The sequence below is a fragment of the Octodon degus genome, unplaced genomic scaffold (genome assembly GCF_000260255.1).
Source record: "Octodon degus isolate 3935 unplaced genomic scaffold, OctDeg1.0 scaffold00092, whole genome shotgun sequence".
NCBI lineage: Eukaryota > Metazoa > Chordata > Mammalia > Rodentia > Octodontidae > Octodon > Octodon degus.
In genome coordinates, this window is record NW_004524668.1 from 5,055,096 (window position 1) to 5,075,046 (window position 19,951).

The window sequence follows — 19,951 nt, forward strand, 5'->3', positions numbered from 1 at the left end:
GCTGTCAGCCTCAGGTTGCTGGAGTTCGAACCTTACAACTCTCCCGCTGGCCAAAAGTACCCTGAAGGCATTCGAGGAACAAAAAAAAAAAAAAAAAAAAGATTGACACCAAGCGGAGTGGGATCTATCCTGGCAACACTGGGCTGGTTTATCAGTCAAAGATCATGTCATTTCCCACATTAGTGGAACAAAACACAAAGAGCACACAGTCATCTTGAGAGGTACAGCGAAGCACTGGGCAGAATCCAACCTTTGTCTCGGTGACAAGACCACATCCATGAGGAAAAGAGAAACACTTCAGCCTGATGAAGGTCATCTATGCAAAACCCGCAGCTTTCGTTATATTTAATGTAAATGCTGCCCCTGTAAGACCAGAAACAGGCAAAGGATGTCCATTCCTATCACCCTATTCCACGCTGGACTGAGCGTTCTAACCAGGACAGTTAGGCAAGAAAATCAGAAAGACGATAAAGCTGTCTTTAACTGCAGATACATACATATAGACTAAGGAGTCTACTATTTACAAAAGGGCTGGGAGTGTAGCTCAGTGGTAGAGTATTTGCCTCCCATTTATAAGGCCCTGGGTTCAATTCCCAGCACTGCGAAATCACAAAATCAAATAATAAATGAGTTCATTAGGGTTACATGATACCAGATCAGTGTACAAAAATCAGTTGTATTTCTGTACACTTGAACAATATACAAATAAAACTTAAAGAATTGTTCTACTTACATAAAAAATAATAATGATCCTAGCACTCTAGCAGTGGGTCACAAATTTGAGCCCAGACTGGGCGCTTTAACATTTTGACAAGAATCTGTATGAAAAGGAAAAATAAAATTTGTCAGGGATGTAGTTCAGAGGAACAACAAAATCATTTATATTCCTGGGCTGGGCTGACTCGTTGGTACAATGCTTGCCTGGTGTGTGTACGGCCCTGTGATTCCTAGTACTGAACAAAGTCCCACACACCCTTGTGTGTGGCTTGCAGCACCATTTTTTTTTTAATTATTTATTTATTTATTTTGTGTGTGTGTGTGGCCAGTTCAGCCCACCAGGGGGCGGGGCTGGCTGGCATGTGGTGCTGGGGATTGAACCGTGGTCCCTGCGCTTTTGCTTAGCTTAGCTTGTCCTTGTTCTAAGTAGGTGCTTTAGACCACTGAGCCATCTCACCAGCCCCCCATTTTTTTTTTTTGGAACTGGGGATTGAACTCAGGCCTTTGCCCTTGCCAGGCAAGTGCTTATTCTACTGAGCTATCTCCCAAGCCCCAGTGCCATTTTTCATAATAGCCCCAAAACAGAAACATGCATGAATAGGAATGAAGGATGCACAGCTACCGAGTGGAATATTACTTGGTGGTAAGAAGGAATGGCGTGCTGGTGGGGGTGGACCTTGAACACATTATACTAAATGCAAGAAGCCAGGCGCAAAAGACTGCACACTGTGTGCGCCCGTGTATATGAGCTGCCCAGAATAGGCAGCTCTATCGAGGCGGAGAGATTAGGTTGTCTAGGGCTGAGGTTGGGGAGAAATAGGAAAGGACTGCTAGTGGGAGTGGAATTTCTTTTCTAAAATTGCTTGTGGGGGCCGGGGATATGGCTCAGTAGAATGAGCGCTTGCCTGGCAAGCGCAAGGGCCTGAGTTCAATCCCCGGTTCCGCAAAATAAATAAATAAATAAATAAATAAAAATAGCTTGTGGTTGGGGGCCAGGGAGATGGCTCAGTGGAATAAGCGCTTCCCTGGCAAGCACAAGGGCCTGAATTCAATCCCCGGTTCTGCTAAATAAATAAATAAATAAAATTGCTTGTGGTGATGGGCGCATAATTTTGGAAATACCAGAGCCACTGAACTTTACACTTTACACAGGTAGGCTGTACGGGACATGAGAATTATATGTCAGGGCGGAGGAATAGCTGAGCTGCTCTTGGCTGGGACTACAGGAAGCAGTGCCTCAAGGGTGACCTGACATCCTCCCAGGCCACACCCCCAGCGCCCCGCCTCTTCTGACCAGGCCCCGCCTCCAGCAAGCCCGCTATTAACCCCTGTGATCCAGTCACCTTGTGACAGCCCCGCCTCTGAGTGCATGAGGGTTGTGGGGAGGAGCAGCTAGCCAGAAACCGTAATAGCTTTCTTTTCTTTTTGTTTTGCTTGCAGGTTTAAAAATGTTTTTATTGATACGTGTTTGTAGTACGTAATGAGTACATCCATGGTGAGCCGCTGGTACCTGTACGTGACACATCTTGATCGTTTTTACTTCTTTCCCCTCCTTCCTCTCTCGGACCCCTTCCTCAGCTTCGGGCAGCAGAGGTGGAGATCAAAGACTTGCAGTCCGAGTTCGAGCTGGAGAAGATTGATTACCTGGCCACCATCCGGCGGCAGGAGCGCGACTCCATGCTCCTCCAGCAGCTCCTGGAGCAGGTGCAGCCCCTGATCCGCAGGGACTGCAACTACAGCAACCTAGAGAAGATCAGGCGCGAGTCGAGCTGGGACGAGGACAGCTGCTCCTGGAGGATCCCCGAGCCCGTTATTGTAAAAACCAGCCTCCCAGTAGGTCAGGAGCTCCACTGCCCCTTGCCTCCCATGTATCCTTCCCAGTTGCCAGAGGGACGGGGGCCTGGCCACTCCCTTGCATGCTGTGGGCAGATGAGTATGACCTGGGCATCTGACATCCTGGGGGCCCTAAGAAATGCTGTGCTTTGCAAGCAAACAGATGTAGGCTGGGGTCTCGGCTGCACCATTCTGTGACCTCCTTGGGGCTTGGTGTCCTCATCTGTCGCAGAGATGAGTAACAGCACCCAAGTGTCTGTGAGGCTTACAGCGTTCTCAGACACCAAATACCTTAGTGCTGCCTGGTGCTCAGCAAGTGTTTCAGTGTCACTGTCAATGGTCATCGTGCTTCCTGCCTACGGCAGCTCTGTGTAGGCTAGCGATGACGACACCTGGTTAGTGACACATGAGGAAATTGGATCACCTGGGGTCAGTCACAGCAGTGAATTGTAGGACCATGCATCAAAACCAGCTGTCCAGGGTTTAGAACTCCTCTGCTTTAGCTGCTGACCTTGTATGACTTTAGGATGATCACTGTCCCTCTCTGGACTTGTGACAAAGGAAGGGTTGGATAAGATGACCCTAAAGACTCATCTCCCTCTGCTGAATCTCAGACTAAAGTCAGATTTGCCGTGGAGCAGCCTTTAGCCACAGACCTGGCCACGCATGCAGGAAGTGACATGCTCTGCCGTCCTTCCAGGCCCCAGAAGTCCTCCCATCTGTGTTCACCCAGGCCCTGCATCTCTGACATTTTTAGTGGCCACTGACACCGCCCGCCATCCTGTTGAAACTCCAGCCAGCTCTGTTTCCTGAGCTCCAGGCAGTGGTGTCCTCTCTTTTGCCCCAACCCCAGCTGTCCTGCCTGGGAGGGGCAGAGGTGGAGCTGAAGGTGGCTTCTTGGAGCCCTCCTGTTGTCCGTCTCCCAAGGCTATCCCTTGGTTGGGCTGGGAAGTGTCCTCCCTCTGTGGTGCCTCCTGTCCTGTACTTCAGCGTCTCTTTTCTGATAGCAGTTCCCACTGGGCCACAGACCAAGCTAGCCCGAAAAACCTCTGCCATCGACAGCAGAGAGCCAAACATGGTAAGGCCCAGGGAGAGTGAGGACTGGGGAGCTGGGGGCTCTGTTCCCAAAGAACAGTGGGTCCATGTTGCCATAGGGAGCTGGGCTACTTTCATCTTGCCTGAGGGTGGCAGCAGGGGTGAGCTTGGATCTTGTTTTGTAGTTCGCCCTGGTCCCTGGGGCCACCACTCTCGTTCAAGGTGCTTCCAAAAGACCACAGGGAAGACAGATGGCTTAGGTGGCTTGTCTTGCTGGTGACAGAGACTTGCACCTCAAACCCAGAGGACAAATAGCACATTCTAGTTTCTTGGGTCCCAGCTGGTATCCTTGGACAAAAAAGGTCCCCAAGATCAGTTATTGAAATTCTAAAGTCCCTTAGAATTTTTATGTCTCCTACATTCTGTAATACATCAGAAATGTGTATGCTTAAAGCAGGGGTCAGAGAACCTTTTCTGAGTCTATGGCCGTACCACCCTGAACGCGCCCGATCTCGTCTGATCTTGGAAGCTAAGCAGGGTCGGGCCTGGTTAGTACTTGGATGGGAGAAAACCTTTTCTGAGAAGGACCCAGTAGTAAATACTGAGGCCATATGGTCTCCACCAGACCACTCAACCTCTGCTGTTGTAGTACAAGACCAGGAGTAGAGAATATGTAGATGAGCAGCATGCTTCAATAAAGCTTCATTTGGGGCTGGGGTGATAGCTCAGTGGCTTAAGTGCTTGCCTGGCAAGCACAAGGTCCAGAGTTCAATCCCCAGTACTGAAAAAATCAAGCAAGCAAGTCTTCTGCCACAGCAGCCACTGAAGAACAGTAACCGTAGCCCTCTGCTATCTCATGGCCGTGGGCCTCAACAAGGGCCATAAGGTGACTAAGAATGTCAACAAACTTAGGCACAGCTGCTGTCACGGACACCTCACCAAACACCAAGTTCGTGCAGGACATGATCCGGGAGGTGTGTGGCTTAGCCCCCTACAAGCAGTGTGCTGTGGAGCTGCTCAAGGTCTACAAACATGCCCTCAAGTTCATCAAGAAGAGGGTGGGGACACACATCTGCGCCAAGAGGAAGCATGAGGAGCTAAGCAACGTGCTGGCCACCATGAGGAAGGCAGCTGCCAAGAAGGACTGAGCCCCTCTGGAATAAAGCTTTGCAAAAAGTTAAAAAAAAAAAAAAGCGAGCAAGCTTCATTTACAAAGTGGCATGTTCCAGTAAGACTGTTTTTTGTTGTTGCAGAACTGGGGATTGAACTCAGGCCCTTGCGCTTGCCAGGCAGGTGCTTATTCTACTGAGCCATCTCCCCAGCCCCCCAATAAGACTTTATTTACAAAACAAGCTGCAAGCCAGATTTGGCTCCTTCGTTGTAATTTTTGATTCCTGCCTCTCTGACCATCAGAAGCGTTTCAGAAGCCCCCACAGAGCTCGTAGCATAGCAGCATGCGAAGCCGCTCTCAGGTCAGGGCACTGCAGCTGGCGGCACTGCCTGGGCAGGGCGGGGTGGCTGCAGGTAGTGTCCCATGCCGCTGTGAAGCTGGACTGGCTGGTCTGATGGCTTCAGTTTATAAAAAAGAAAGATAGGGCTGCAAACAAGCAAGCAAACAAACAGATTGACCTGGGTCACAAAGGGGTATGTCAGGACATTTTTAGTTCCAAGGAATAGACACCAAGGTAAATAATGCTACCAAAGTAGGAGCTCACTGGTTCCCACCAGTGGCTGGATCTGGGGGTTCAGCCAGGCTTCTGTGCCCCCCTTGGTATGCTAACTTCAGGGCAGCTGGGATCCTAAAAGAAGACACACCCATTCCTTCAAAGCATCCTTACACCAAAGCCCGTGGAAGGTTCCTTTTTGGGCTACTTCTTAATGACTGCTGTGTTCAGGAAGATGCAGCTCTGTGACTGGTGCCTCTGGGTCACATGTCCACCCTGCAGTTCAGGGTGCATGAGCCATCTTCTCACCAGGACCGTGTCTGGACACAATCTGTCATAGCAGAGAAAAGCAACCAGCTCAGAAAGGCCAGGGCACCAGATGTAGTATCATAAAAGGCAGCTGTGAGCTGAGAGCTGGGTCCCTTCTGCTGTGAATGTGGCATGTGAGATTTGGGGCATTTGGCATCATCACCCATACCCCCTGGGACTCCTAGTCTTCAATTGCCTGGGGTGCTACCAGGGGTCCAGGCTCTGTAGCAGGGACTGCTGAAGCCTTGTGTCACAGCTTGGGGGAGGCCCAGTGCAGCCAGGGGCCCAGATTAGGGACTTTTCTCAAGGGGATCTGGAATCTCAGCAGGAAGAAGACCGCTACAAGCTGATGCTCAGTAGGAGTGACAGTGAAAGTATTGCCAGTAACTACTTCCGGTCCAAGCGGGCCAGCCAGATCTTCAGCACAGACCCCACGAAGAGCCTCGGTGAGTGCCCCGTGCCCCTGCGTTACTCACCCCCAGGCCCCGCCAACCGGGCAGGGTGGGCCCAGAAACCCCACTCCCTCTGTGAGCCACACTTTTCGCAGCTGTAAGATGAGGGGTGATACCCGCTTCTCAGGATTAGATAGGAACACCATCCAGAGCCTGGGGCATAGCAGGTCCTCAGTACATAGTCGCCTGTGTCCTCCCTCAGGAAGAGCTAGTGTTTCACTTGTCCTCCCCAGTGTACAAAAGCGCTCACTTGTGAGTCACATAAGTGGGTCTTACTAGCTCCCAGCTGCTGGCTTCCCCAGCGGCCAGTACGACAATGTTCCCCAAACTGGGTGAGATTTCATCTGCCAAGGTGGGGCAAGCCAGGAAGAGCCCTAGAAGCAAAAAACAAAAACAAACAAACAAAAAAAGTCCACATTCTAGGATTGAAAATAATTTAATTCTCTTGCTTTAAAAACTGAAGACAATAGCTTGGCTTGGTGACACAGGCCTGCAATCCCAGCACTTGGGACACTGAGGCAGAAGGCTGAGGCTGAGGCCCAAGGCCAGCCAGCCTGGGCTACATAGTGAGACCCTGTCTTCAAAAACCAAAAACCAAACCATAAAAATTAAGGGGGGCCTGGGAGATGGCTCAGTAGAGTAAGTGCTTCCCTGGCAAGCGCAAGGGTCTGAGTTCAATCCCCAATTCCGCAAAAAAAAAAAAAAAAAAAAAAAAAAAAAATTGAGAGCCAGGAAGATAGCTCAGCAGCATAAGTGCCTGCATGGCACGTGCAAGGTCCTGAGTTCGATCCCCAGTACCGCAAAATGAACAACCCACAAAAATTAAAGGAAAGCCAGGCATAGTGGTATTTGTCCATAATCCCAGCACTTGCAAGCCTGAGGCAGGAGGATTGCTGCAAGTTCAAGACCATCCTGGGCTACAAAGTGGTTTCAAGGCCAGACTGAACTGTATAGCAAAACCCTGTCTCTAAATAAATAAACAAAACACTAAAGGCAAAGCCCATAGAGCTTGTAAAATGTCAATAAAGAGCAAATCTTAGTGCTTTACTGAAGCTCTATGTAAGGGAGAGAGTAAATGGATTGAGTAAGGGAGTATTAGCTGAGTGCCTGGCAGGGTTCCTGTGTCATAGAGGAGGAAACTGAGGCTCGGAGAGCTGGACTGGCTTTGCCCAAAGTCCTACTGCCAGGGAGAGGGGGGCTGGGCTCTGAGCCGAGGTTTTCTGGCCTGAGGTCCCAGGCTGCTTCAACCCAAGCCTCAGCCCAGACTTCTGGGTCTGAAACCTCAACCAGAGCAGCCTTGAGAAGCCCCAGCTGCAGGGCCAGGGCTCCACCCTGCAATGTGGGGAGTTTGCTCTCTACCGCGGGGCCCCTATCTCACCAGCATCCTCTGTTGCCTTCTCCACAGCATCACCAGGTCTCAGCTCGCAGCTCAACAGCAACTCTGCCATCCTACCCACCCCAGCCCCCGAAATGCCCCAGCCTCGGCCCTTCCGCCTCGAGTCCCTCGACGTCCCCTTCACCAAGGCCAAGCGTAAGAAAAGCAAAAGCAACCTGGGCAGTGAATTGCTGTGACCGCAGCTGCCCACTGCTGCCTGCCCATAGGCTTCTAAACTGCCAGGCCCCCCAGCCAGACCTCTGCCCTCCTCTACCCAGAGCGACCCGGGCCCAGGAGGATCCTCATCCTTGGAAGATACATCCCTTCCTTGTTTCTCAGAGTCTACCTCTGCCCAAGCCTGAGCCCCCCAGAGGCCTGCTCCAGGTGTCCATGCCACATCAGTGTTTCTGTCCACTCTGGCCACAGAGCCTGCAACTTGCGCCGCAGTGCGTGAGGAACTCAGCAGCCTCAGGGCCTTTGTCAGCAGCCGGGGTGTTGTGGGCAGCAGCTGCCACACAGACGAAGCTCCACATCTTGACGACTGAGATTTGTGCTTCTGTGTAGGTGGCCCTTTCCAGAGGGCAGCCTGGCCCTGCAGGACAGGCGCAGGAGTCCCGGAGCAGCCAGTCTGCTCAGCCCACTCCTGGCTGGGTTGTGGCCCAGAGAAGGCTGCCGCACATTAAACTGCCCAATAAACTGCCTTTAGGAAGAGCTGCCCTTCTCAGTTCCTTAGACACCGGGGCCCCTTTCTGCTGTCATGGGGACACTTGCTGAATAGGGCTCTGTACTGTCTGGGGCTTTTGGGAGCAGCAGGCTGCAGGATTTCTGTGGCTCCCTGAAAGAGCGAGTATAGTGCATTTTCTGGGGAGTGTGGGGGCTTTCCAAGGGTCTGTGACCCAGGAAAGCAGAGTTCTTTTTTATTTTTTTAATGCAGTTACTACAGGGTCTATAGGGTCTCACTACCCAGATCAGACTCGTAGTGATCCTCCTGTTTTCAGCCTCCCAGCGCGGGTATTAAAGGCACATGCCACAACTCCCAGTCTCAATTGCGTTTCAGTGCCCCCTGGGGATGGGGCTGGCACAGCACACCAGGACTGAACTAAGCAGGCACTTTAGTCCACTGAGCTATCTGGCTGGCCCTGGCAGAGTTGTTTTTGGGGAAAGAAAATAGGGCCAAGTCTCACAATGGCCAGAGAAGGGCCTGGGTTTTTGACAATCACCTGGGGGTTTTGCTGAAATTAATCTAGGTTGTTTTGTTTGTGTTTGTCCAGAGTCTCCCTAGGACACAGCCTTCCCCTGTCCGTTGTGTCCCATGCTGGCCTGTGGGGACTTAACAGTCGGGAGATAGCTTGTGTCCTGAGCCTTATGTGTAAAAGGGATAATGTCTTCTTCCTTGGTGACTGCGAGGGGTTACTGTGTAAAGCAAGGCACATAGCTCCATGTCTTCATTCCTTCTTTGCTTTGTGGCCTGGCCTATTGGTCACATAGGTTATATTCCCCTGTCAGAAGCTGGGCCAGGAGCTCAAACCAGAGAAACTGGGTGGCGGTGCTTAGGTGACTGACTACATTGTGCACCTGACAGGCTGCAGTACTTAACGATCAGAGGGGCCAAGATCTGGTCTGTCGGGGGTAGGGCCAATGTAAAGGGTACCAGGTGAGAGGTTTCAACTGGTGTTTTGTTTTTTTTTTTTTTTTTGTGGTACTGGGGATTGAACTCAGACCCTTGCGCTTGCCAGGGAAGCACTTATCTACTGAGCCATCTCCCAGGCCCCCAAAATCTCGTTTGTTTTTGCAGTACCAGGGATTGAACTCAGGACCTTGTGCTGGCCAGGCAGTCACTTATTCTACTGAGCTATCTCCCCAGTCCTCCATTGGTGTTTTTTGAGACGAGGTCTCACTATATATTTCATGGAGGCCTTGAAGTTGCATTGATCCTTCTGTTTTGGGCGCAATGGCTGGGATTACAGGCATCCCTCTACCTGGTGGGGTTCTGGATTTTGTCTCCATATTTGGGTTGGTGGACAAGCGTCAAAACAAAAAAACAAAACGTGCCAGGTGTGGTGGTGCACACCTTTTACTTCCAGCACTTGGGAGGCTGAGGCAGGATTGCTGAGCTCAAAGCCAGCCTGAACTACACAGTGAAATCGTGTCTCCAAAAACCAATCAAACAAAAAACCAGTGAACTCTCCATTTTACTTTCACCTTTGGCACTAGGATTGTGGTGGGACCTGTGGTGGTCTTAGGGCAACTCTTACTTGGATCCGTAGTGGGATTAAAGAAGGAAGCTCAAGTGAGCTAAGTGGCCCGTGGATTATTAATCTAGAAGCAGGGAGCCACCATTACTACTGAATGGGTGGTGAGGCCAATTTGGCGCGTAAATGTTTCAAAATCTGCCTTGGTCCTTCCAGGGTGGAGATAAGCGGTCATTTCAAAGGCACACAGTAGGGTCCTGAGCCTTGTTAAGATTTTTATTTAGAATCAAGGTAAGAAGTGCGATGCTCGGGTAAGAGCATCTGACTCCAAGGCTACATATTTTTAATCCACCGCCCAAACACCACGGGGTCCGGGCAGGGCAGTGAGCAGCCAGTGCGCTCTTCTAGGGCCCGACCTTGATCTTTTCCCACCACCTTGCTCCCGAGGGTGTTCCGGACGTGGGTCTGGTGTCCTGGGTCCGTCTTAGACCAGTGAGGATCGATGAGGTGGTCCAGGGTGGTCCCACATCCCGTCCGAGAAGCGACCGTCAAGTCCTGCGAGGCCACGACACGCCAGATGAACAAATCGGTCAGATTACGAATTTCTGTCGGAAGCTGAGACAGAACCTTCGGTGGGAGCAGGTGTGGGCGGAGCCAAAGGGCACTCGGCCTTGTTGATTGGCCGCGGCTGCAGAGCTGGCTCTCTAGGATTGTGCCTTTTCCCTTAGAGAGGCGGTGCCTTAAGACCTTTTCACCAATAGGATGCAGAGAATGAGCCTCAAACCCGGGCACTTCCGGCGAGGCTCCCTGCTCGGGGCAGCCACGGCCGCGCTCTGGATACCCGGCCGCGGTGTATCAGGATCACTTCCGGGTGGTGCTTCGCGGCCGAGAGCCGCGATTAGCTAGCCGTAGGGACACTTCCGGTGTCCAGGTACTGGTTCATTCGGCAGGAAGAGAAAGATGGGTCCCTACCCCGTGGCCCATGCTCTGTCCCTCTTATGGCTGCTGCTGCCCTTGCTTGGCGCAGTCTACGCCAGCGGCCCCCGCACGCTGGTGCTGCTGGACAACCTCAACCTGCGGGAGACGCACTCGCTTTTCTTCCGAAGCCTGAAGGGTGAGAGCGGGGTCAGAGGGGAAGGTGGGCGAGGACTGCGGGTGGAAAGGCGCCCAGGGCATCATCCTCTCCCGCTCGGCTTCCTAGCGCTGGCCGCCCAGACGTGGCCAACGCCCGCGTGCGGCGCGAGTCTGCCTCAGCTCTGTTTTCTTTGCGTGCAGACCGGCGCTTCGAGCTCACATTCAAGACCGCTGATGATCCCAGCCTGTCTCTCATTAAGTACGGGGAGTTCCTCTATGATAATCTCATCATCTTCTCACCCTCCGTAGAAGGTAAGGACTTCGCGATCCCCCAACACCGGGAGTCGAGACCCAGGCCAGATGCATAGCTTTTATCTGGTTCTCGGGCGTGTTCAGGGACGTGGCCGCTGTCAAAGGAGAGGAAATGGTTTATTTCTAACTGGGGTTCAGGAGGGGACCATTTTCTAAAAGATGCTGCTAGAATCGTGGGGTCACCTGTTGCCTTGGACCATGGAACTCGGGGCGCTGTAGCTCCTTCTACCGAGAAAGGGGTTTTTGCTGCAAAAGGCCTGATAGACAAAGAGCTCTCAGTAGGGTTTGCCTGTGTGGAAAGAGGAATTGGTATGTTATTAGTGTGGATTACTGCAAAAAGGTGTTGTTTAGTGTAGTAGTTGATCGTAAGAATTCAGATGGATACATAGTCTCTGCTGAAAAAAAAAAAAAAAACACCTTAGCAATTAACACTCTCCCCTTTTGAGGTTGGATGATTGTTAAATACAGAGAATATCTTCACGGTATTATCTAATGTGTACTTCAGTATTACTACCTTCAGAGACATTCAACTCCACCAGTGGACAGTTCTGTTGTTATTAAAGTGAATCATTTCTCCTTCATACTTTATTTTGGAGGGTGATATTCTTACACTTCCCAGTGCCTTAGAGAATAAGTCTGATGTTTATCCTCCTGGGATCATTGCCTTTGTAAGAGTCATATTTGACTCAGTCGGGCTTTTTCTCTTTCCTTTCTTTGTATTGGGATTGAACGCAGGGCCTTTGCACTGCCCTACAACCTCAGCCCTTTTAAAATTTTGAAACAGAGTCTTAGTAAGTCATTAGGTCACCCAGGCTTGGCTCCAATCTGGAATCCTTGTGGCTGAGCTTGCAGGGTGCTGGGATGACAGGTATCTACCATTGCTCCTGGCTGGAGTGTTTCTTCTCCCAAGTAAATATCCCCAGTCCCTCTGGTTATTTCTATCTGTTGTCATGGGGTTTTTTTGGGTGTATGTGCCAGTCATTCTCTTACTGCTTCAGAGTATCCTTTTCTCCTAGAACTCAAGTTGTCCTTGTCTGGGAAGATGACCCTGCCAGTCTCTCCCTCTAGTTGATAAAGCTTGGGAAGCTTCTTTGTTGCCAGCTGCTATGTTTTCTGTACCTCTAGTGAGCTGAGTTCTGCCAGAGCCCTTAAGTGTTTTTCTCCAAGCACCTGTCAATTTTCTTAACTCCCCAGCACCATGTCCCTTTGGAGTTGATTTTTGGAGGCAAAAGCAGTTGAGCCAGTGTGACCCCAGACTGAACAAGTCAAAATCTTTCAATGCCTGGGGAGGTGGAGCTTTCTGCAGAGTGATTATAATCTGTTGTTTTGGGGGCTGTGGAATAGCACGGTCCAGTGCATGGGGTGACACGGTAAGGAAGCGCCTGCCTTTGAGGAGTGCTTTCACTGTGTCCTTGAGGAGGCGGAAATAGAAGACTGACCCTGTGTTACCTCGAGTTGCGAGTTGCGGGGATGCAGGAGGGCGCGGAGGAACCATCTAACGTGTGCTTCTGGAGATAGACTGGGAAGGAAAGAGTGGATTGGGCAGAGTGGGAGGAGGTCGGGAGAGGGTGCTGCTGCCACGAGAAAGGTGGGGGGGGGGGCTAACACAGGATTTCCCATATTAGAAGTTAGTCATTTGCACACCTCATTCAGAATGTGATTTCTACCACATTCTGTATCACCTATGCTAATAATTTTTAGTAATAATCTTTAAATTAACCTTGCCTAAAGAAAGCTAAAATAATTTTTCTGTTGTTGTTTTTGAGACAGGGTCTCATTATATAGTTTAGGCTGCCTTGAGCTCACTGTGTAGCACAGGCTGGTGATCCTCCTGCCTCAGCCTTCTAAGTGGTGGGACTACAGGTGTGCACCACCATCTCAGCTTACACCAATATTTTAAAAGAGATTTAATAATGTATTATCACCACTTTTTGAAAATGGGAAGGCGTCATCACTTGATGTGGGTAGAAAATACTGTGACTGGGTGGAGCAAAAGCAGTGCTGTTGAGTTGTAGCCAGGAACTATGGGCTACTGAAGAGCTGGGCCTGAGGTTCCTTCTTCCAGCTGGATGTTCGCAGGTGTAAAGATGCTCTAAAGAGTATTAAACCAAGACATTTTCTTTGATGGAGAAAGCATGAGTGGAAAGGGAGGAACTTTCTCTCTGTGAGATTCAGTATTACTTACTTATTTTGTGGTACCGGGGATCAAATTCAGGACCTTGTGCCTTCCAGGCAGGTGCTTATGCTGCTGAGCTATCTCCCCGGCCCTCAGCATTATTTACAGTTCTATCCCCACATCACTGCTGTCAGCTTTTTTGCCCTAGTGCCCCACTGGCTGCTGTCGGCAGGAAATCTCTAGCGGTTCAGCGGAGGGGTGCGGCCTGCTCTGGGGGCCCTGTGCGCGCTGTGGTCATGTTTGTGCATCCAGGTGCGCAGGCTCTTCCTGGCTCCCTTCCCCATGCACCAGTGGGCCCCCTGCTTTATGTGGGGCTGGGCTCCCAAGTTGCCTGCAGTATTGACACAGGGACTAGAGTTCAGTTGTACACCTAAAAATGCTGCATGGGGAGACAGGCTCTGAGAGGCGCAGGGCCTGATTAACTCAGGGTGAGCTCAGTTCCAAAGCTGCTTTTCTTTGCAAACCCTCTGAGGGTTTTTCTCAGCAATGGCACTGTTTTCTTTTTTTTCTGGTGTGTGTGTGGGTGGGTGGGGTAACCAGGAATCGAACTCAGGACCTTGTGCTTGCCAGGCTGAGCTACATCCCTGGCCCACAGCACTCTTTTCTTTCTCCTTGTTTTTGCCCCTCTCTCCTTCCCACTCCCTTTTCTATCTGTTCCTCTTTCTTCCTCCCTCTCCTGCCCTTTCCCCTCTCCCTTCCTCCCTTCCATTTACAGTGCTGGGGATGGAACCCAAGGCTGGGTTTGTGCCAGCTAAATGCTCTTCCACTGAGCCTTACCCCAACCCCTAGCAGCAGCCCCTTTGACGTTCTTTGTGTGGGTTCTGACCTTTGCCCTGTGGAGTGTTTAGCAACATCCCTGGCCTCTACCCAATAGATGCCAGTAGCTACTTCCCCACCACTGAGACCCTTGAACATGTCTCCAGGCAGGGCCCTCCCAAGCCAAATGGCCCCAGGTTGAAAGCCTCTGGGCTGGACCAAGAAGCTGTTTAGGGACGGGGCCGGCACAGCATGCTGGGGATTGAATCCTTGGCCACTGCACTCTGCCTAAGCAGGCGTATTAGTCCCTGAGCTATCTGGCTGGCCCAAGCTGGCTTTGTAGATGTGGTAAGAGGCTAAGTTCCCAGGTGCAGGAAGTGTTTATACCTGTTTTTTCCTGGAGATTCAGAAAAGAGGGCTGTTTACTTATGCCCATCTCTACTGGGTCACTTCACTTTCTGTCCACCTGTCATGGTGTCATCGCCCTGGTCTGCATCTCCAGCCCAGGCGCTCTGGGCTCCCTGCAGGGGAGCATGGTCCCTCCTACCTCCCAGACTGCAGCCTTTGTGCCTGCTGGTCCCCCTGCCTGGCGTGCCACCTGGCCCATTCTCATGTCTGCTCAGAGGTCACCTGATGGAGGGCTTCCCTCACCAAGCTTGGCCCAACAGCCCCCTCTCCCATTGTCCTCCCCTTCTTCCCAGGACACAGAAATACTTAGCTGTTAACAAATAAATGAATCGCTGAGCATGCTCTTCACTACCTTATGCTGAATGTCAGAGTTCACCCTGGGAAGACTGCCTAGGCTAACTGAACCTCACTCCTAATTTGAGATTTGGTGTTATGGTGCTAGTCCTCTGGCCAGGCTGACCAAATGAGATGTGACCTTACAGTTGCAAAGGTTGGAAGTGATGAGCCCTTTCGGTGATCGTGCTCCCTTGTGGGTAGCATGGATGTGACTCTGTACGGTTGTGGGAGGGAAAAACCTATGAATGACAGGGGCAAGTGACAGCGTCGCCCACAGATTCAGGGTGCTTTTTCTCAAACACTGTAGATGAGGTGAAATTGCTGGGCTCTGGGAACCTGTGAGGTGAGCCAGCTGTGGCTCCAGTGGGCGCAGAGATACTTGTGCGAAGGTACCGGTGATGGCGTTTGAATAAACCCATTCCTGGGAGTGTGAGTGGCAGATGCAGCCTTTATAAGTGAACGTGTTATACGTGGCCTGAAATACATGTAAAAGTTCATGGGTCTGAGTCGTTACTTTGAATCGCCACTCTGTGAAAATGGGGGCCTGCCCTTCATGAGATGTGCTACACTGACCTCCCTTTTATCTTGGACTTGCACAGGTCTTGGGGGCTGGTGTGCAGGGTCCCCCGGCCCCCACTCCTGTGTCAGCAGTGAGAGGCTACCTTCTGCTTACCTGTCTGGTGCCTTCTTTCAGATTTTGGAGGCAACATCAACGTGGAGACCATCAGTGCCTTTATTGACGGAGGAGGCAGCGTCCTGGTGGCTGCCAGCTCAGACATCGGTAGGTCTGGCCTCGGAAGTCCTGGTGCTTGCTGCCGTTTGCCCCAGGGAGCTCGGAGAGCTTTGTACAAATGGAAGCTGCCAAACTGGCATTCGCTGTGTGGGTCATGGCCAGGAAGTCAGTGAGGGAGCTGCTGGGCAAGTTGGCACTCGGCCCCGGGACACCTGTGCTTTCCCGTACCAGAGACAAGATATGGGTCTTTGAAGGGCTGGGCTTTTTCATTGTTTTGTTTTGTTTTGTTTTGTTTTGTTTTGTTTTGTTTTGTTTTGTTCACTCTTCCCTTCCAGAAGAATGGCAAGTCCGGGAAACCCACAGCATTTGAGATTGTTGTTTTGTATTTTCGGAACATTTCAGAGATACCCAGCAGTAGGTAGGGCTCTGCGTCCTTAGCCGCATGTGCTGATCATGCAGCTTAGCAGCAAACAACTGGCAGACTGGTTTCATGTTTCTCAGAACAGATGTTAATGCCACCTTCTTTGCAATGGACTGGCTCACCTGGGAAGCCCAGGCTCAGCAGGCTGGGCTGGGCTGAGGTGGTACCACCTCTCTTCAGAGGGGCTGTGCTGCACCAGGTGATCGTGCTGTGGAGGGAGAGGGCCGGGCTGTTGTTTCATCAGTTCAGAGTCTGAGGCTGATGAAGCTGCAGGGCATTGGAGTTGATTACTAGCAAGGGAGCCACAAGGGAGTCGTGGCCCTGCTCCGCCTGGCCTGCCTGAAAGGGCTCAGGTAGGCATCTTCTGGGCCTGTGCAGGTGACCCTCTTCGAGAGCTGGGCAGTGAATGTGGGATCGAGTTCGATGAGGAGAGAACAGCTGTCATTGACCACCATAACTATGATGTCTCAGACCTTGGCCAGGTAATGAGGCCTGTCACCTTCAGGGTTTTGGGCATGTACAGTAAAGCCAGCTTAGCCTAGAGTCCCAGAGGGAGGACTTTTTGGCCCAGGGAACCTCTTTCCAGCCCTGCTGTTTCAATCTGCTTCCTGCAGCATACGCTCATCGTGGCTGACACTGAGAACCTGCTGAAGGCCCCAACTATTGTTGGGAAATCAGCTCTAAATCCGATCCTCTTCCGAGGAGTTGGGTGAGTCAGCAGGGAGTCCAGCAGAAACTAGGGGGAGGAAGGGGCCACTAAGCCAAAGTAGGGGTTATTTGGGGGCATTCCTTCCCCCAGAGGAGCTGGGTGGGGTTAATTTGTTACAACAAGAGAGCTAAGTGTTGGCTATTAAGAAAGGAGGATTTATCCCTGGGAAATGGCCCGCAGGGACCCCACATCCTTCAGGCTCAGCCCCTGGGCTGCTCTCTCCTCTTGCAGGATGGTGGCCGATCCTGACAATCCCTTGGTACTAGACATCCTGACGGGCTCGTCCACCTCTTACTCCTTCTTCCCAGATAAACCCATCACCCAGGTAAGGGCCTTTGGCGCCTTGAGCCTCTGGTTCGGAGGCCCAGTGGCAAAGCGCTTTCTTATATGAAAATAAGAACAAAGAGGAGCACTCTGCTGAGGCTGGTGGACCGCTGGTTGCTAGGAGTGGCACGTGGGCAGCAGCAGCACCATCTGGTTCCTTCCTGGGTGATGTACTGCCTGCTGTCTCCTTGCTCTGCTGGCTTCCTGTCTTGCCACTGCCCAGGTGACCCCTCTCCTCTGTTCCAGTATCCCCATGCCGTGGGGAAGAACACCCTCCTCATTGCCGGGCTCCAGGCCAGGAACAACGCCCGGGTAATCTTCAGCGGCTCCCTGGACTTCTTCAGTGATGCCTTCTTCAACTCAGCGGTGCAGAAGGCCACACCTGGCGCCCAGCGGTGGGCATGGGGTGGGGGGTGGGGCTCCGGTGTGTGGCCTGGGAGGTGTGGTCTGTGTGCGTGGGCAGAAGAAAGCTTTTCAGCTGCAAGTGTGAGAAGCTGCATGCCTTCTGGGACTTTCAGATTATTGGAGGTGATTATAGCTGGTGTTGGCACTCCAGCCTCACCAAGGTGGCAGTGACAGATCTAGAGACCTCCAGCCTTCACTCCTTTTAGAAAATTATAACTTGTATGCAGAATACCACCATCCACATCTTGGTGGTTTGTGTTCCCTTTAACCACAGACCCTGCCCCCAGATGCCCAAGCCTGCTGCGGAGCTCACTTACCCACTGCCTGAGTCAGGCACTCCCCTAGCCCTGCCTTTTCCCTCCTGCAGGTATCCCCAGACGGGCAACTATGAGCTAGCTGTGGCCCTCTCTCGCTGGGTGTTCAAGGAGGAGGGTGTCCTTCGTGTGGGGCCCGTGTCCCATCATCGAGTGGGTGAGACAGCCCCACCCAATGCCTACACAGTCACTGACCTAGTGGTAAGAGCTCTTGGGCGGGGAGGGCCCCAAGGCTTTCACCAAGTTGAATCACTTCAGCCCGGAACCCATTTAGCAAACATTTTAGGCCAGGCCAGGCCAGCGAGAGACGGGAAGGAGAGTAAGGAAGGATGCAGGAGCTTACCTGCATCCCAGAGCAGGTCATCTGAGATGTGGGGCCTGGCACTACACTGCCACCCTGACAGGAGATTCTTTGAAAAGCTGTGTGTCATGATGGTGTTCTAGGTGCTTAACTTGAGCAGATGGTGCTGCTTAAGTCTGCCCAGGAAGTGGGGTTTATGAGAGGTAACATTTCAGCTGGTCTTGAAGATGAATTTGTCATGCAAAGCAGCAGGGAATCTAAAAACCTGATCGACAGTGCCTGGCATGTTTGGGAATGCAGAGGGCTCTGGGCAGTGAGGCAGAGGTACCCCCAGCCCTGCTGGGCACTGTGGGTGGTGGTGCTGAGGCTTGAGGGCAGCAGAGGCTTTGCCGCTCAGCGGGGTGGTGATTCGGGGTGCCATGGTGCCCCTGCACCCACTGCCGCCCCCCTGCTCCCTCCCGGCTGACGCCGCGTTTTGCCTCAGGAGTACAGCATCGTGATCGAGCAGCTCTCCAGCGGCAGGTGGGTGCCCTTTGATGGTGACGACATTCAGCTGGAGTTTGTCCGCATCGATCCTTTCGTGCGGACCTTCTTGAAGAAGAAAGGTCAGTGTGAGTGCTGCCAGAGCACCGGCTCCCCGGCCTGGCTGAGGTGCCTGGAAGGCCCACCGTAATGTCTGTTGCTGCTTCCCCAGGGGGCAAGTACAGCGTCCAGTTCAAACTGCCCGACGTGTATGGAGTCTTCCAGTTCAAAGTGGATTACAACCGGCTTGGCTACACACACCTGTACTCGTCCACGCAGGTGAGCGGGGCCGACCCTGCACTCAGTGGGCGGGGCCCTGCTCAGGTCCCCTGGTGGCTGCATCTGCTGCCCCCGTCCTGTTGCAGGTGTCCGTGAGGCCGCTGCAGCACACGCAGTACGAGCGCTTCATTCCCTCGGCCTACCCCTACTACACCAGCGCCTTCTCCATGATGGTGGGGCTCTTCATCTTCAGCATCGTCTTCTTACACATGAAGGAGAAGGAGAAGTCAGACTGAGGGGTGTTTACGGGGAGCGTGGGTTCGGGTTTTTTATTAAAGCCATGGGAAAATGGCCTAGCCTTACCTCAGCAACAGATGCAGCCTTGAGTACCAAGGGGGTGGGGGCAGGGAATCAGTTTGATGTAAGTTTTTCCACCATGAATTGCTACGTGACGTTTTTCCTAAGTACAGTCGCTCTCATTTCTAAAATAAACGTTGCCCTCACACCTCAGCTGGACCCTGCCTTGCTCTGCTGCCATGGGCTGCTGTTCAGCAGTGCCTCATGCCAGATGTGGCTACTTTTGCTTGTGCCCCAAGTTGGGCTGCGTAGCTGAAATGACAGCACACCTAAAGTGAAGGTGTGACTTACTGAGGGGAAGTGGGGAGCACTGAGCTGGGAAATCTGGAATGACCGCTGTGGGCACACAGAAGTAGAGAACCCGAAGGTTAAGTTTACCTTGCTTTAGGTGATAGCAGTGTTCTGAAAGAGCACTTGTAAAGCTGCACCTGAAATCTCTTCCTCCATATTGACGTGCCTGTGAAGTTTATCTTCAGGGCATAAGGACCACTCAGCCAAGTATTTATAGTTCAGCACATATGTCTTCTGCATTGTAAGCCTGCTTTGACATCTCACAATTTTTTTAAGAACTCTTTTAAGAAATATTAGTCCAAAGTCAGTGAGTTTGGAGTGGTACACTCAGTTCCTATCCACCATTTTGACTGAACCGGGCTAATTCCTCAGCAGCACATGGATACTTTCTCGGGCACACCCATTAGCTTGCCACCACCGGGGCCTTCGCCCATTTTTCAGCCAATCCCTGAATGTGCTGACCTGCACAAGGTCTACACAGCCTGGGAGGCACGTGCCGACGGCCCCTCGGCCACTCTTTCAGACCAGCCAAAGCCCATTCAGGCCTGATGCGAGAGGCAACGTTATAAACTCCACCACCCACAGCCACTGCCTTGGCTTAGGTCCTCTAACACATGAGCTGGCCGTTCGCTCAGGGAGCTCTGAGGACAGACCTGGGTTTTTTTTCCCTTCGGAACTGGGGATTGAACTCAGGCCTTTGTGCTTGCCAGGGAAGC

The 19,951-nt window shown here is 52.0% G+C and overlaps 2 protein-coding genes across 4 annotated transcripts in view; both read left to right on the forward strand.

Moving 5' to 3' along the window:
* The window catches only part of Kif17 (kinesin family member 17), a 41,830-nt gene extending 33,781 nt beyond the window's left edge, over positions 1-8,049 (forward strand). For 2 of the 3 annotated variants that reach the window (XM_023722599.1, XM_023722602.1), the window contains 4 exons: positions 2,296-2,554; positions 3,558-3,628; positions 5,884-6,004; positions 7,416-8,049. In XM_023722599.1, the coding sequence (XP_023578367.1) occupies positions 2,296-2,554; positions 3,558-3,628; positions 5,884-6,004; positions 7,416-7,582 (618 nt within the window). In that variant the 3' untranslated portion in view covers positions 7,583-8,049. The remainder of the gene's footprint in view (positions 1-2,295; positions 2,555-3,557; positions 3,629-5,883; positions 6,005-7,415) is intronic. The other variant, XM_023722601.1, reaches the window with a different exon arrangement.
* Positions 8,050-10,358: 2,309 nt separating this feature from the next.
* On the forward strand, positions 10,359-19,097 carry Ddost (dolichyl-diphosphooligosaccharide--protein glycosyltransferase non-catalytic subunit). The gene is made up of 11 exons (XM_004637647.2): positions 10,359-10,691; positions 10,853-10,963; positions 15,334-15,420; positions 16,172-16,275; positions 16,408-16,502; positions 16,734-16,827; positions 17,073-17,221; positions 17,599-17,746; positions 18,331-18,451; positions 18,541-18,647; positions 18,734-19,097. Exons 1-11 carry the CDS (start codon positions 10,538-10,540, stop codon positions 18,881-18,883), a joined length of 1,320 nt encoding a protein of 439 aa, XP_004637704.1. The 5' UTR covers positions 10,359-10,537; the 3' UTR covers positions 18,884-19,097.
* The last annotated feature ends 854 nt before the right edge of the window (positions 19,098-19,951 follow it).